At 46.7% G+C, this 13,392-nt stretch overlaps 1 protein-coding gene across 4 annotated transcripts in view; it reads right to left on the bottom strand.

Annotated features, from left to right (window-relative positions):
• AMN1 (antagonist of mitotic exit network 1 homolog) overlaps window positions 1-13,392 on the bottom strand; it is a 179,555-nt gene that overhangs the window by 2,495 nt on the left and 163,668 nt on the right. For all 4 annotated transcript variants that reach the window (XM_054034523.1, XM_054034531.1, XM_054034540.1 and 1 more), the window contains 2 exons: window positions 12,782-12,838; window positions 4,736-4,847 (listed from right to left, as the gene is read on the bottom strand). In XM_054034523.1, the coding sequence (XP_053890498.1) occupies window positions 4,736-4,847; window positions 12,782-12,838 (169 nt within the window). The remainder of the gene's footprint in view (window positions 1-4,735; window positions 4,848-12,781; window positions 12,839-13,392) is intronic.

The following is a 13,392-nucleotide window of genomic DNA, read 5'->3' as shown; positions in this document are numbered from 1 at the left end:
GGCTTAAAGGGGCAAAAAACAAGGGAGATGTCATGCTAGGCGTCTACTACAGGCCACCTAACCAGGTGGAAGAGGTGGATGAGGCTTTTTTCAAGCAACTAACAAAATCATCCAAAGCCCAAGATTTGGTGGTGATGGGGGACTTCAACTATCCGGATATATGTTGGGAAAATAACACAGCGGGGAACAGACTATCCAACAAATTCTTGGACTGCATTGGAGACAACTTTTTATTTCAGAAGGTTGAAAAAGCTACTAGGGGGGAAGCTGTTCTAGACTTGATTTTAACAAATAGGGAGGAACTCGTTGAGAATGTGAAAGTAGAAGGCAGCCTGGGTGAAAGTGATCATGAAATCATAGACTTTGCAATTCTAAGGAAGGGTAGAAGGGAGAACAGCAAAATAGAGACAATGGATTTCAGGAAGGCAGATTTTGGGAAGCTCAGAGAGCTGATAGGTAAGGTCCCATGGGAATCAAGACTGAGGGGAAAAACAACTGAGGAGAGTTGGCAGTTTTTCAAAGGGACACTATTAAGGGCCCAAAAGCAAGCTATTCCGCTGGTTAGGAAAGATAGAAAATGTGGCAAAAGACCACCTTGGCTTAACCACGAGATCTTGCACGATCTAAAAAATAAAAAGGAGTCATATAAAAAATGGTAACTAGGACAGATTACAAAGGATGAATATAGGCAAACAACACAGGAATGCAGGGGCAAGATTAGAAAGGCAAAGGCACAAAATGAGCTCAAACTAGCTACGGGAATAAAAGGAAACAAGAAGACTTTTTATCAATACATTAGAAGCAAGAGGAAGACCAAAGACAGGGTAGGCCCACTGCTTAGTGAAGAGGGAGAAACAGTAACAGGAAACTTGGAAATGGCAGAGATGCTTAATGACTTCTTTGTTTCGGTGTTCACCGAGAAGTCTGAAGGAATGCCTAACATAGTGAATGCTAATGGGAAGGGGGTAGGTTTAGCGGATAAAATAAAAAAAGAACAAGTTAAACATCACTTAGAAAAGTTAGATGCCTGCAAGTCACCCGGGCCTGATGAAATGCATCCTAGAATACTCAAGGAGCTAATAGAGGAGGTATCTGAGCCTCTAGCTATTATCTTTGGAAAGTCATGGGAGACGGGAGAGATTCCAGAAGACTGGAAAAGGGCAAATATAGTGCCCATCTATAAAAAGGGAAATAAAAACAACCCAGGTAACTACAGACCAGTTAGTTTAACTTCTGTGCCAGGGAAGATAATGGAGCAAGTAATTAAGGAAATCATCTGCCAACACTTGGAAGGTGGTAAGGTGATAGGGAATAGCCAGCATGGATTTGTGAAGAACAAATCATGTCAAACCAATCTGATAGCTTTCTTTGATAGGATAACGAGCCTTGTGGATAAGGGTGAAGCGGTGGATGTGGTATACCTAGACTTTAGTAAGGCATTTGATACGGTCTCGCATGATATTCTTATCGATAAACTAGGCAAATACAAATTAGATGGGGCTACTATAAGGTGGGTGCATAACTGGCTGGATAATCGTACTCAGAGAGTTGTTATTAATGGTTCCCAATCCTGCTGGAAAGGCGTAACGAGTGGGGTACCGCAGGGGTCTGTTTTGGGACCGGCTCTGTTCAATATCTTCATCAACGACTTAGATATTGGCATAGAAAGTACGCTTATTAAGTTTGCGGATGATACCAAACTGGGAGGGATTGCAACTACTTTGGAGGACAGGGTCATAATTCAAAATGATCTGGACAAATTGGAGAAATGGTCTGAGTTAAACAGGATGAAGTTTAACAAAGACAAGTGCTCCACTTAGGAAGGAAAAATCAATTTCACACATACAGAATGGGAAAAGACTGTCTAGGAAGGAGTACGGCAGAAAGGGATCTAGGGGTTATAGTGGACCACAAGCTAAATATGAGTCAACAGTGTGATGCTGTTGCAAAAAAAGCAAACATGATTCTGGGATGCATTAACAGGTGTGTTGTGAGCAAGACACGAGAAGTCATTCTTCCGCTCTACTCTGCTCTGGTTAGGCCTCAGCTGGAGTATTGTGTCCAGTTCTGGGCGCCGCATTTTAAAAAAGATGTGGAGAAACTGGAAAGGGTCCAAAGAAGAGCAACAAGAATGATTAAAGGTCTTGAGAACATGACCTATGAAGGAAGGCTGAAAGAATTGGGTTTGTTTAGTTTGGAAAAGAGAAGACTGAGAGGGGACATGATAGCAGTTTTCAGGTATATAAAAGGGTGTCATAAGGAGGAGGGAGAGAACTTGTTCACCTTAGCCTCTAAGGATAGAACCAGAAACAATGGGTTTAAACTGCAGCAAGGGAGGTCTAGGTTGGACATTAGGAAAAAGTTCCTAACTGTCAGGGTGGTTAAACACTGGAACAAATTGCCTAGGGAGGTTGTGGAATCTCCGTCTCTGGAGATATTTAAGAGTAGGTTAGATAAATGTCTATTAGGGATGGTCTAGGCAGTATTTGGTCCTGCCATGCGGGCAGGGGACTGGACTCGATGACCTCTCGAGGTCCCTTCCAGTCCTATAATCTATGAATCTATGAATCCCCGACTCTTCGGCTCTGTTTAAGAGCCGGGCTGCCCGAGCGCTACCAGCTTCGGGCAGCCCCCGTGCCTCCGGACCCTGCGCCGCCAGAGCCCGGGAGGGGAAGTGCCCGGCTGGGGGCGCAGGGTCTGGAGGCACGGGGGCTGCCCGAAGCCGGTAGCGCTCGGGCAGCTCAGCTCTTAAACAGAGCCGAAGAGTCAGGGGAGGAGCAGAGCCGCCATTTTCCCGGACATGTTCGGCTTTTTGGCAATTCCTCCCGGATGGGGGTTTGACTGCCGAAAAGCCGGACATGTCCGGGAAAAAGAGGACGTATGGTAACCCTACCCTATTTAACATTTATATTGTGCTGGCAGGTCAGGGCTTCATTGTTCCAGGCACTAAGAAAAGAGCACCACCTTCTAATGTTTAAGGTAGAAACTCAAAAAAAAAATGAAAGGACCAACATTATAAATTAAATCCAGCTGAACCACCTCCAGGGTAAATCCTAACTAAGGCCTCAATAAAAGAGAACACTTAAGCCGGTGTTTCATTTTAAAGCATCTGTTTAAGCGCTTTCCTGAATGGAGACTAAGATACTTTGTGTCTGATCCCCAAAGAAAACTGCTTTTTCCATCTTTTCATTGACTCAATTCACTTTGTTGGTGTCTCTAGGCATAACCCTAGGTAACTCGGGAGGGTGGAAGACCATGAGTGTCGATGACGCCTTCCTGCTCTAGGCCTAAATGAATCAAAGCTCCTCCATGTTTGAACTTTAATCGACCTAAAAAGCCAGCAACAGAAAATGGAATGTGTAACAGTCAGTTATCAGTTGCAACACCACTGAAACCGGTATAAAGCAAAGTAATCAGGGCCGGCTCCAGGCACCAGCCCACCGAGCATGTGCTTGGGGTGGCGCCTGGAGGGGGGCGGCGCGGCAGGGCGCTCCGGCCCGAGAGCGGGGCCGGGACTGGGCTCGCCGCCCTGCTCCTGGCGCTCTGGCGCCCTCCCGTGCCGCGCTGGGGGTGTGGGGGCAGTGGGTGGCTTTTTTGCCTAGGGCCTAGGGTGGCAAAAAAGCCAGAGCCGGCCCTGAGAGTAATAAGGCCTGCATGCTTCTGGCTGAAGGGCAAGATAACAGATCAAAGGGAAAAAGGACAAGATAATGGTTCAAAAGAAAAGTTACTAACGAGCTAGACTTATAGCCACCGAGATGACTTAACTGCTTAATGTAACTGCTATAGGGGGAGGGAGGGGGGAAGGGGGGGAAGGGAAGAGCTTAGCTAAAGTAAAGTCTAAAAAGAGAAAAATTACTTATGTTGGTGTGCTTGATCTGAGACGTGCCAGTCTCCTTGCACCGCTTTGAGATCTCAAATAAACTCTGACTGCTTCTCCACCCTGGTGTGTTTATTGGTGTGGTGCACACCGGGCAATGAACCCCGCTGTTGCCCCCTCGGGCACACTGTGCCGGCAACAACTTCACATTGCTGGAATGACCAATTACTCTTGCATCAAGAGTGCAACCATACTTTTCCTAAGGAAGATGCCCAGAGCTCTCCCTCCTCAGCCCTGCACCCAGCTCAACACACTGCCCTCCTGCTGCTCCCACATGAGGCTGAGCTCTCCCTGCCCCACACCAGGCACTGAGCTCTTAGTCAGAGAGATGGTCAGGCTGAAGAACATCATCTGCAGCAGGAGCCAAAGGTCTGAGATCCCCAGATCCCTTCCTCCTTGTGCATCTTCACTTCCCCAAGTGCCAAAAGTCCTGATCCAATCTGCCTACCCTTCAGGGGACTGGGGGTTCGCAGTGCCCATGGGTGCTGGAAGGATGGCAAAGGTGTTGGTGGGTGGGATGTGGAGGATGAAAAGCAGGAGCATGGGGGCACAGTGATACTCAGATTTGGTCTAGCCACCCCTCCTTGGTCATGACAGAAGTGTGGCTGGGCCAAATTTCCAGCTCCGTTTTGTCTCTGTACAACTGCCAACTCTTGGAGGCAGGAACCTTGCCTTGCTGTTTTGGAAAAACACTTGTATATTTACATCACTATCATTAATAATAATTTTTTTTTTTTTCAGGAGCATCCACAACTTGGTAAGTGCTTTCAAGACAGAAAAAAGGCACACTCCCTGCACCATATTTTGGGCTAACTTTGGAGTGAATACTTTGCTGGCTATCTGCTTGATTTGACTAACCTGTTATCAGTGGGCATCCATGAAACAGCAGAATATAGATCTCCGGACAGCAGGTAAGGACAGCTTCCACAGCTACATCTGTCAGAGTCACACAGCGTTCCATGTGGATCTCCTATTATGAAAACAAAAACCTGGTAACCACATCCGTAACTTCTAAAGCACAACTTTTATGTTGTCCATTCTAATGTCACAGATCTGCACAGATGGTGATTTTTAGGTTAAATATCCAGCTCTGTAAACTAACTATGAAAATGAAGTCCTTTTTTATGCACAAAGATTTCTGAGCAAACATATATGCACAAAGATTTCTAAGAAATTCTTGGTACTTAGGTTGAACCTTGGTGGGGAACTGACAGTCAGGATCCAGACGCCCCAAGAGGGGAACAGAAGGTTTAAACTCCAAAAATGAGCACCTGAACCAACTGATCATATACTGTATTATTGTGCTATAGAAATGTATTGAGCAAGGTCTTTTATGAAAGTTTGTAATGTTTTGAACTTAATGATCGTTATGAGGTATGTATACAGACCGTGGCTATGTAGTTGTGTACATATAAAAACTGAGCTCATAATTTGTGCTGCAATGTTCAGTGCGTTCTCACTGTCAGGCAAGTCAGTAGGGAGGGGCTTCCTCCCCTGCCAGATGAGACTAGCTCAAAGCACCAAACATTGTACAACCCAGGAAAAGACAAATGAGGGGCTATTCAAGTTAATGGGAAAGCACTGAAACAACTTGAAACTGAAAAGAAAACTCCAGTCTTGGAAAACTAAGGGTATGTTTACACTAAGGGTATGTTTACACTTAAAATGCTACAGCAGTGCAATGTAGACACTACCTACGCCAACGGGAGGACTTCTCCCATTGGCATAGTTAATCCACCTTCTGTTGACCTACCGCTGGATTTTTCACTATATCAGATGTAAATTCCGAGTGTAGACCAGGCCTAAGAAGGAGGGAGTTTACCCCACTTTGAGTATCTATAGTGGCTGAAGAAACCCCCCCTGCAAACCATTAAAAGTGGAAGGGGTTTGAACAGAAGAGTATCCAGAAATTGAGGGATGACATCTAGGCTGTAAGTGGTCTGTGAAACGCTGGATCCTCCCTACAGTTAGGCAGTACGCTGGAAAACTGTTCAAAGCCAATAGGTAACTTGTATTAGAAAAGGAATTATTAATGTAATTTAAAAGTGTAAAGCTTAAAGTTGCATTTTTATGTTTATTTTCTGTTCTTTTATATTTGTTTCCCTTGCTGTTTCATTTTTTAATCTGTGATTTTTTTCTATTAAATAAACTGTTTATTTTTATCTCGAACAGGTCTCTGGTGTGCAAAGTGTATGGAATGTATGTGCCAAAGCAAGCTGGTGTCTGGGGGGCTGGTTTCATGCCTTTGGTGTCTGAGTAGTTGAGAGCGTGGGGTGGATGGATTTGGGGAGGCTTGGGATTGGACAGGCTGCTTGGATCACCCTTGTGGAGGAAAATTTACAGAGGGCCTCAGGCTTTGGTCAAGCTAGTAGGCCTGAAGTATTAGCTGAGCTTGTTTCTGTGTGTAAGGGACATGGGGAGGCAAAGTGGAAAGTACCCAAACACAATTTGCAATAGCCAAGCTTGTTTTCGTATAACCGCAATGGAAGCATTAGAAAAGTCAAACCGCAGAAGAGCTAGATTGGGAATAGCAATAACAGGAAAAGCCAAATAAGGGAGATGATTGTTTCTTTTTGCTTTTGACCTTTATTAATTTTGCAATGTATTCCAAATAAGGTAATTGATACGGAAGCATGTGTAATTTGTCTGTGGTTTTAAGCTTTAAAAGGCTTGTGTGTTCCTTGAATCAGGGGGCAGCTACTCAGAGCTGTTACCCCCCCGGCGCGCTTGTAATCAATAAAGGTGCCTCAGGCTGATCTGATCCAAAATCAATCGTGTGGCTGATTTTCCACAACACCCTGCAAGAGGTAACTAGGCTGGTGGAAGGCAGCATGAGACCTGTATGCTTGTGGGCTGGAGACTGGTGTTAGGGCTTTGTGACAAAGCAGCACAGCATTAGGATACCCAATGTTACAGGCAGGCAGTGACATAACCTCTTACTGGTCTGGACGATTGCCAAAACGTCACGGTAATTAAATGAGGAAATGTATGTAGTCAAAAAGGAATTAGTATAATCTTATTCTCTGAATCTACTGACCTGTGAAGAATTGTGTCCAGATGTCCAAAGAGGGAATACTGGTAATTGACAAAAAATGATTATCACACGTGTTCTGTGATTAATGAAACGCTGGTGATTTAACAAAGGGTGCCTATTACTAAGGCTATGTTTTAGTCACGGGTATTTTTAGTAAAAGTCATGGACAGGTCATGGGCAATGAACAAAAATTCACAGCCTGTGACCTGTACGTGACTTGTACTATAAACACCCTTGACTAAATCTTAGGTGCTCTGGGGGGCTCTCAAGTGCTGCTACTGCTTTTGGGATGGGAACTCCAGGGCACTGCTGCTGCTTGAGGGTGGGGTGCCACGACTGTTCTGGGGGTTGAGGAGCGGCCCGGGGTGCTGTGGCTATTCTGGCATCTCCCGGGGCAAGCTGCTTGGGGCCACCCAAACAGCGGCCGGTGCGGCTGGCCCCAGGGCTGCCCCAGCTGCTAGGGCAGCCCTGGGGTCAGCCACACTGTCGCTGCAGAAGAATCCGTGACTTCTGTGACCTCCATGACAGACTCACAGCCTTACCTATTACCAAAGATGTGTGCTGTGATTGACAGATGCTGGTGATCGACACGGTTCTCCTATCAGCCACATGTTCTCTAATTGATGGGATAATGAACCATTGATTGATTTCTAAGTCAATAAGAGTCATTTGTTTTCATGGATAGTTTTGGTAATAATGTATTAGTTACAGATGTCTTTTACAATTAAGTAAATAGAGACACCTTAAGATAGAACTCACAGTTAAATCAATCAATCTTTGTTCAAAACCCTACATAGGAAAAGAGTTTTGAGGCAGTTGAATTTGGAGTGAATTATGCTGCACTTACTTCTTCAGTTGTCAGATCGGTTTGGTAAAGTATAATATGACACTGATGCCAGCTTTGGTCAGAACTGTTGGCTCAGCTGAAAACAGACAAACTCACAGCAGGAAGTTAGGCCAGTTCACTTGTGTATTAGCAGATAATCAAAGGAGGCTGTTAAATGTCAGTGTATATATTTGGTGTTTAAACTTCATAAAATTAATGAGATTTTGCATGTACTATTTTGCATTGTATATGACACCCAATATCTAAATAACCCTCCAAACATGGAAAAAGCCTTGTATAATGCAAATAAAGTACTCTTATCAGAAAGGTAATGCATCTCCACACTTCAAAGCAATTGGTTATTGTGAGGGCATTTAGAGTTCAAAGACTCTAAAAGCATTCCTCTCTCACTGCTATCTAAGAAAAAATCACGGCACAGGATAGCTGTCAAGTCAGATTGTTCTAGGAGAACAAATATAAATCTGGATATAAAGGAAAATCCTTCATCTCTGGACTGTTTGGATTCAAACAGGGGAGAATAACTGAACAGGACAACAGAGATCCCCAGAATTATTCTCGGGAGCCCTAAAAGACTTTTGGGAAACTGGCAGATTATTACATCTCAGCTACCATTTGAAATTATAGACTGTGACTGACCTGTACATACATTTTACCTGCTTTAACCTTTCAATAGCTCTATTTTCTTTTTCTTAGCTAATAAACCTTTAGGATTGGCTACCAGTGTTGTCTTTGGTGTGAGATCTAGGATGCAACTCGGGACTCATGGGACTGAGGGTAACCTGGAATATTTATGATTTTTGGTGTAAGTAACCATTTATCACATAGTCCAACTTGCCTGGGTGGCAACATAGTATATAAGACTACTGTAGTACTTTGGGATTTCACTGGGTTGGTGAAATCTAATTATAAAACATACCACCAGGCTCGGGTGTCTGCCCTGCTTTTGACAGTCTGCCTGAGGTAGGCACTCACAGTTGCGAGCCACTCCAGACAACATGACATATACATTAATCTCTGAGTTCTGCTGTATTACTCTCTATTCTATAATCTCTGATTAAATATATTCCAATTAAGCTAATTATTTGGCATCTCCTATTATCATTATTAAAATTCAAATATGCAACATCAGAAAGGACTACCGCTACCTCAAAGTCTGTTCAGGCCCTTCTTTCAGGGCACAGTTTTATTCTTCAAACATAAGACTCACAAGGTAACACCTAAACAAAGCTATCCCCTCCTAACCAAAGCAGGCTGCAGGGGCTGACAGGTCTTTCCCCTTGAACAGTCACAGATGAGGCTGGGCCCAACTCCCCTTAAAGGGCCAGCCACCCTGTGACACAGCCTCCTAGAACTGTTAATTAAAAAGAAGAAACTGATTTTTAAGTTTTGAATGTATTCCTATGAATTCAACTCTTCCTGTTCTGCTGGCCCTTGTGTTGCTGCAGATTGCTATTTGCACTGGCGCAGCTACCTTACTGCAGCTACACTGATGTAAGAAAGACCACTCTTCAAAGGGCTTTAGTCTTTAAGAACAATTTTTTCTACATGACTTGCTTTTTTTATTCCACTTTGGGCCGCTCTACTCTGAAAACTTACATCAGCATAACGGTCTCTCAAGGGTGTGAAAAAGCCACAATCCTGAGAGATGTAGCTATGCCAATCTAATTCCCCTGTGCAGACAGTGCTAGGTCAACGGAAGAATTCTTCCTTCCGTTGTCCTAGCTACTGCCTCTTGGGGAGGTGGATTAACTACAGCGATGGGAGAACCCCTCCGAGGAGGTGGAGGAAGAGACAGTGGAGAACGGCGGGGATGGGGGAGGAGGATGGGACACGGGATAGTGGGGAGAGGAAGTGGGAGGGGGTGGGGAAGAGAAGGGGATATGGGAATGGGAGGAGGGAAGCAGGAGCACGGCATGTGACGTCCCCTCGGCAGTGGCAGCAGCCCCAGCAGGGAGGCAGCCGCAGCAGCACCAGAGCAGTGACATCACTGCAGCAGCCGGTGCTGGAGGGGCTGCCAGCAGCCGCTGAGGCTTCCCTGTTAAGCTGTCCTGTCCCGCACCAGGTATCACTCCAGGCCGGGGGAGAGAGTCAGTGAGCCACGCGTGTGCATTGCCTCCCACAAATATAGCAGTTAAACTATGCCTCTGACAAAAGCTGGTGACTTGAAGGCTGCCTAATACTTGATTCATGCCCACAGTCAGGGACGTCCTTAGGCATACACAGCATACGCGGCTGCGTACGGCACCCAAAAATTTGGGGCACCACCCTCGCTGGCTGCGACGCAGACTCCTCTCCTCATTGGCCCCTCCCCCATGCTGGGCCGACCCAACCCCTTGGCCTCGCCCCTCCACCCACTCACTCCTCAGCTGGCCGGCTGAGGGCTCCGGCTTGGGCAGGGCATCACGGGGCCAGGAGTGAAAGTTTGCATGTGAGTGAGCAGGGGGAGCCGGGGGGTGGGGGTGAGGGAATACCCAGAGGCTGGGAAGAGATGAGGGAGCTGAGCTCGGGCGGGGGAAGGGGTAAGCTGGGCATGGGACTTTGGGGAGCGGGGGGGAGGAGGAACCGGGCTGGGGATGGCTGGGGGGAGCTGGGCCAGACAGGGGGCAGGCTGGTAACAGAGCGGGGGGGATATGTGGAGGCTGGGAAGAGAGGGGAGGAAGGGTAGAACTGGGCACGGGACTTTGGGGAGTGGGGGGGAGAGGAGGAACCGGGCTGGGAAGGGAAAAGAGCGGGGAGGTGTCTTTGTCTGACTCAGTGAGTGAGCAGCGAATGCACTAGGGCCTCCTGGGGAGCAGACTGGTGGCTCCAGGGGAGAGCCCACATGCCCTGCCCCATTGGCAACTCCCTGCAATCTCTCGCCTAGTCTCCTTTTCACGCCACGCCCAGACGCCAGCATCCCCTTTGGACTGTCACCTTTCCTCTCCTCCCTTCCCCAGCAGGGATCAGCAACAGAAGCAGGCTGGGAGGAGGGAGAGAGGCACACACACAACTAGGCTGGGGAGGATGGAAAGTTAAAGGAAAATAAAAGGTGGCGTTTGCTTTTTCTGCCCATTCACAATATTTCAGTGTCAACAAGAGGTAACTGACACTAAAACAATGGGAGGAGGGGGATGTACCTGGAGCAGAAAAGCAGCAATCGGCTGCAGAATGCAAGGGAGGGAGCAACCTCATAGCTGGGCAGGAAGATGGACTTGCACTTGACAAGGCCGGAATAGCTGAAAACTTTTATTTAGGGAAAAGGGACAGAATTTTTTTTTTCTTGTGGATCCCAAGATCTCCAGGGCTGTCTCTTAAGTTGGTAGCATTTTGAACGAGGGAGAGTTCTAAACAGTGCAGCATTGAGTGGGATTTTAAAGGTCCCTTCAAGAATGCAGCACCTTCTTCCTCACCCATGGGAAAGACCTTTAAAAACAGCCTTAAATAATCCAAAACAAGAGCCACGGTTCAAATGAGAGTTGGCTGCTTATGGCTCCACTCCACCGTTGAAGCATTGTTGAAACTGCGTGCTGAGTTATACCCAGTACAATCCCACTGAGCCATGTGTGGCAACCAGGTATGTAAATCAGGGCAGAAAAAAAGACTGGTGCCTGAATATAATTCCTTTTCTTATTAAACTGCACATCCCAAGCACCTCTTTACTTTTCAGGTTTAGAGGGAAATGCTCTATTTTAGGGAGAATGAAAGGCCATTTGGGAGTTGATGGCCCAGAGCAGTGGCAGGCAAGGGCCTGGATGAGGGCTGGACTCCACCATCGGTATCAGCAATTTCTTTTTTGTCATTCAAATGGATTTTGGGTCTTGGCTGACATCCCAGCCATCACGTAAAATGCTTCCCTGTGGCCTTCTGACATGCACACAGAGATATCTCACCGCCTAGTCCCTATCCTAGGACGGGGGGGTGGGGTGGGGGGGGGGAAGGCTGCAGGGTGATCTCCCACCTCCATGTAGCCAGTGGCCTATGCTTGCCACTGCCATGCTGGAGCCTCCACGTTTATTTATTGACAAAGTTTGCAGAATTTTAAAATATTGTGCACAGAATTTAATTTTTTGGTGCCAAATTCCCTCAGGAATATGGGTGCTGAGCAGTTGGGGTGGGGGAGCTGTGAGAGGGGCGCTGGACAGTGGGGGGGAGATCGCTGAGCATAGGGACCTGTGGTGGAGATCCCTGGGCAAGGGGCCACTGGGCATGGGGGTTGCTGGGCATAAGGGGGGTGGGGTACTGGGCAGGGGGGTGGTGTGGCGGGGGATGCTGGCAGTGCTGGGCTGGGTTTGGGGGCGCAGGTGGGAGGGAAGTGCAGGGGTTGGGGTGAAGGCGGCACAATTAAACTGTGTTTAGTAAGGTGCATGTGTCAAGTTTTCCAATACTTTAAGCTTATGTTTGCATTACTAAGAGCAACTCGGGCATGGGGCACCGGTTTAATAATACTGCGTGGGCAGGGCCGGCTTTAGGAAGTGCGGGGCCCAATTCGAACAGTTTTGATGGGGCCCCAGCAGGGATGACTGAAAAAAAAAACGTAAAAAAACACGTGGGGCTTGTACTCACTGGTCGGCACTCCTAGTCTTTGGTGGTGGGTCCTTCACTCACTCTGGGTCTTCGGTGGCACTGAAGGACCTGCCGCTGAAGTGCTGCCAAAGACCCAGAGCGAGTGAAGGACCCGCCGCTGAAGTGCCGCCGAAGACCCGGAGCGCTGCCTGGTGAGTAAAAATTAACAAGGAGCCTCTAGCCAGGGAAGGGATTCTCGACCACTTGCCCCCACCCCGGCGGCCCTGCCACTGGGCGGGGGGCCCTCTTAGGTGCGGGGCCCGATTCAGGGGAATTGGTGGAATTGGCCTAAAGCCAGCCCTGTGCGTGGGGCCCCATAAATCCTAAGGACGGCCCCGCCCACAGTCATGGTAATTGTACATGCAAATGTAAATGCGTAACTTGATAATATAAATAATATTTTTCCTCTGGAATTTTAAAAATGTACAAATGTATTTGCTTTTAACATTGCTTTGTACATAGAACAGGTTAGATGAGTTACCTTTAAATTCTTTGAACACATCCCACTAACTAGTGCTATGACACCATTATCAGTCACCTAGAAAAAAAAATCTGTTATTGGCATATTGGATTAAAGAATGGCACGTACATATCTTTTTAAAAAGCAGTAATTTTGGAAGAACAACCAGAGAGGGTGCAATGACGCATCCAGTGCGGTAATGCAACTGATCCCAGAGAAGCAAGGCATGTATTTTCAGTCATTAAACTTACACACTTTTTACATGCCCTGTGCTTTAGACAAAATCATTTAGTTTTCCTCTGAACTGACACAGGAGAGTTATGCAAATATATATTTTTACACTACTTAGTAGTTTAAAATCTAAACGATAAAGGCATCCTGTTGTAGCATGTTCTTGCTGTATGATCCAGTTTAGACTGCCACACTTGGGCTGGATCTACACTAGCTTTCTGTTGAGAAATCGTCAACTATTGCATTGCCACCGGTGCAGTTCTATCAGAGGTAGCAACAATGGAGCACTAGTATAGATACAGCATGGGCATTTTTAATACAAGGTGTTGAAAAATGACATGCCTGTTTCTAAAATGACTGAATTGTGCCACAGGGAGATTTTCTGAAAAAGGGTAGTGTAG

The sequence above is a fragment of the Malaclemys terrapin genome, chromosome 1 (genome assembly GCF_027887155.1).
Source record: "Malaclemys terrapin pileata isolate rMalTer1 chromosome 1, rMalTer1.hap1, whole genome shotgun sequence".
In the NCBI taxonomy this organism is placed as follows: Eukaryota; Metazoa; Chordata; order Testudines; family Emydidae; genus Malaclemys; species Malaclemys terrapin.
Note: the sequence above shows the minus strand (reverse complement) of the source record. Positions and strands in the feature narration are given on the sequence as shown.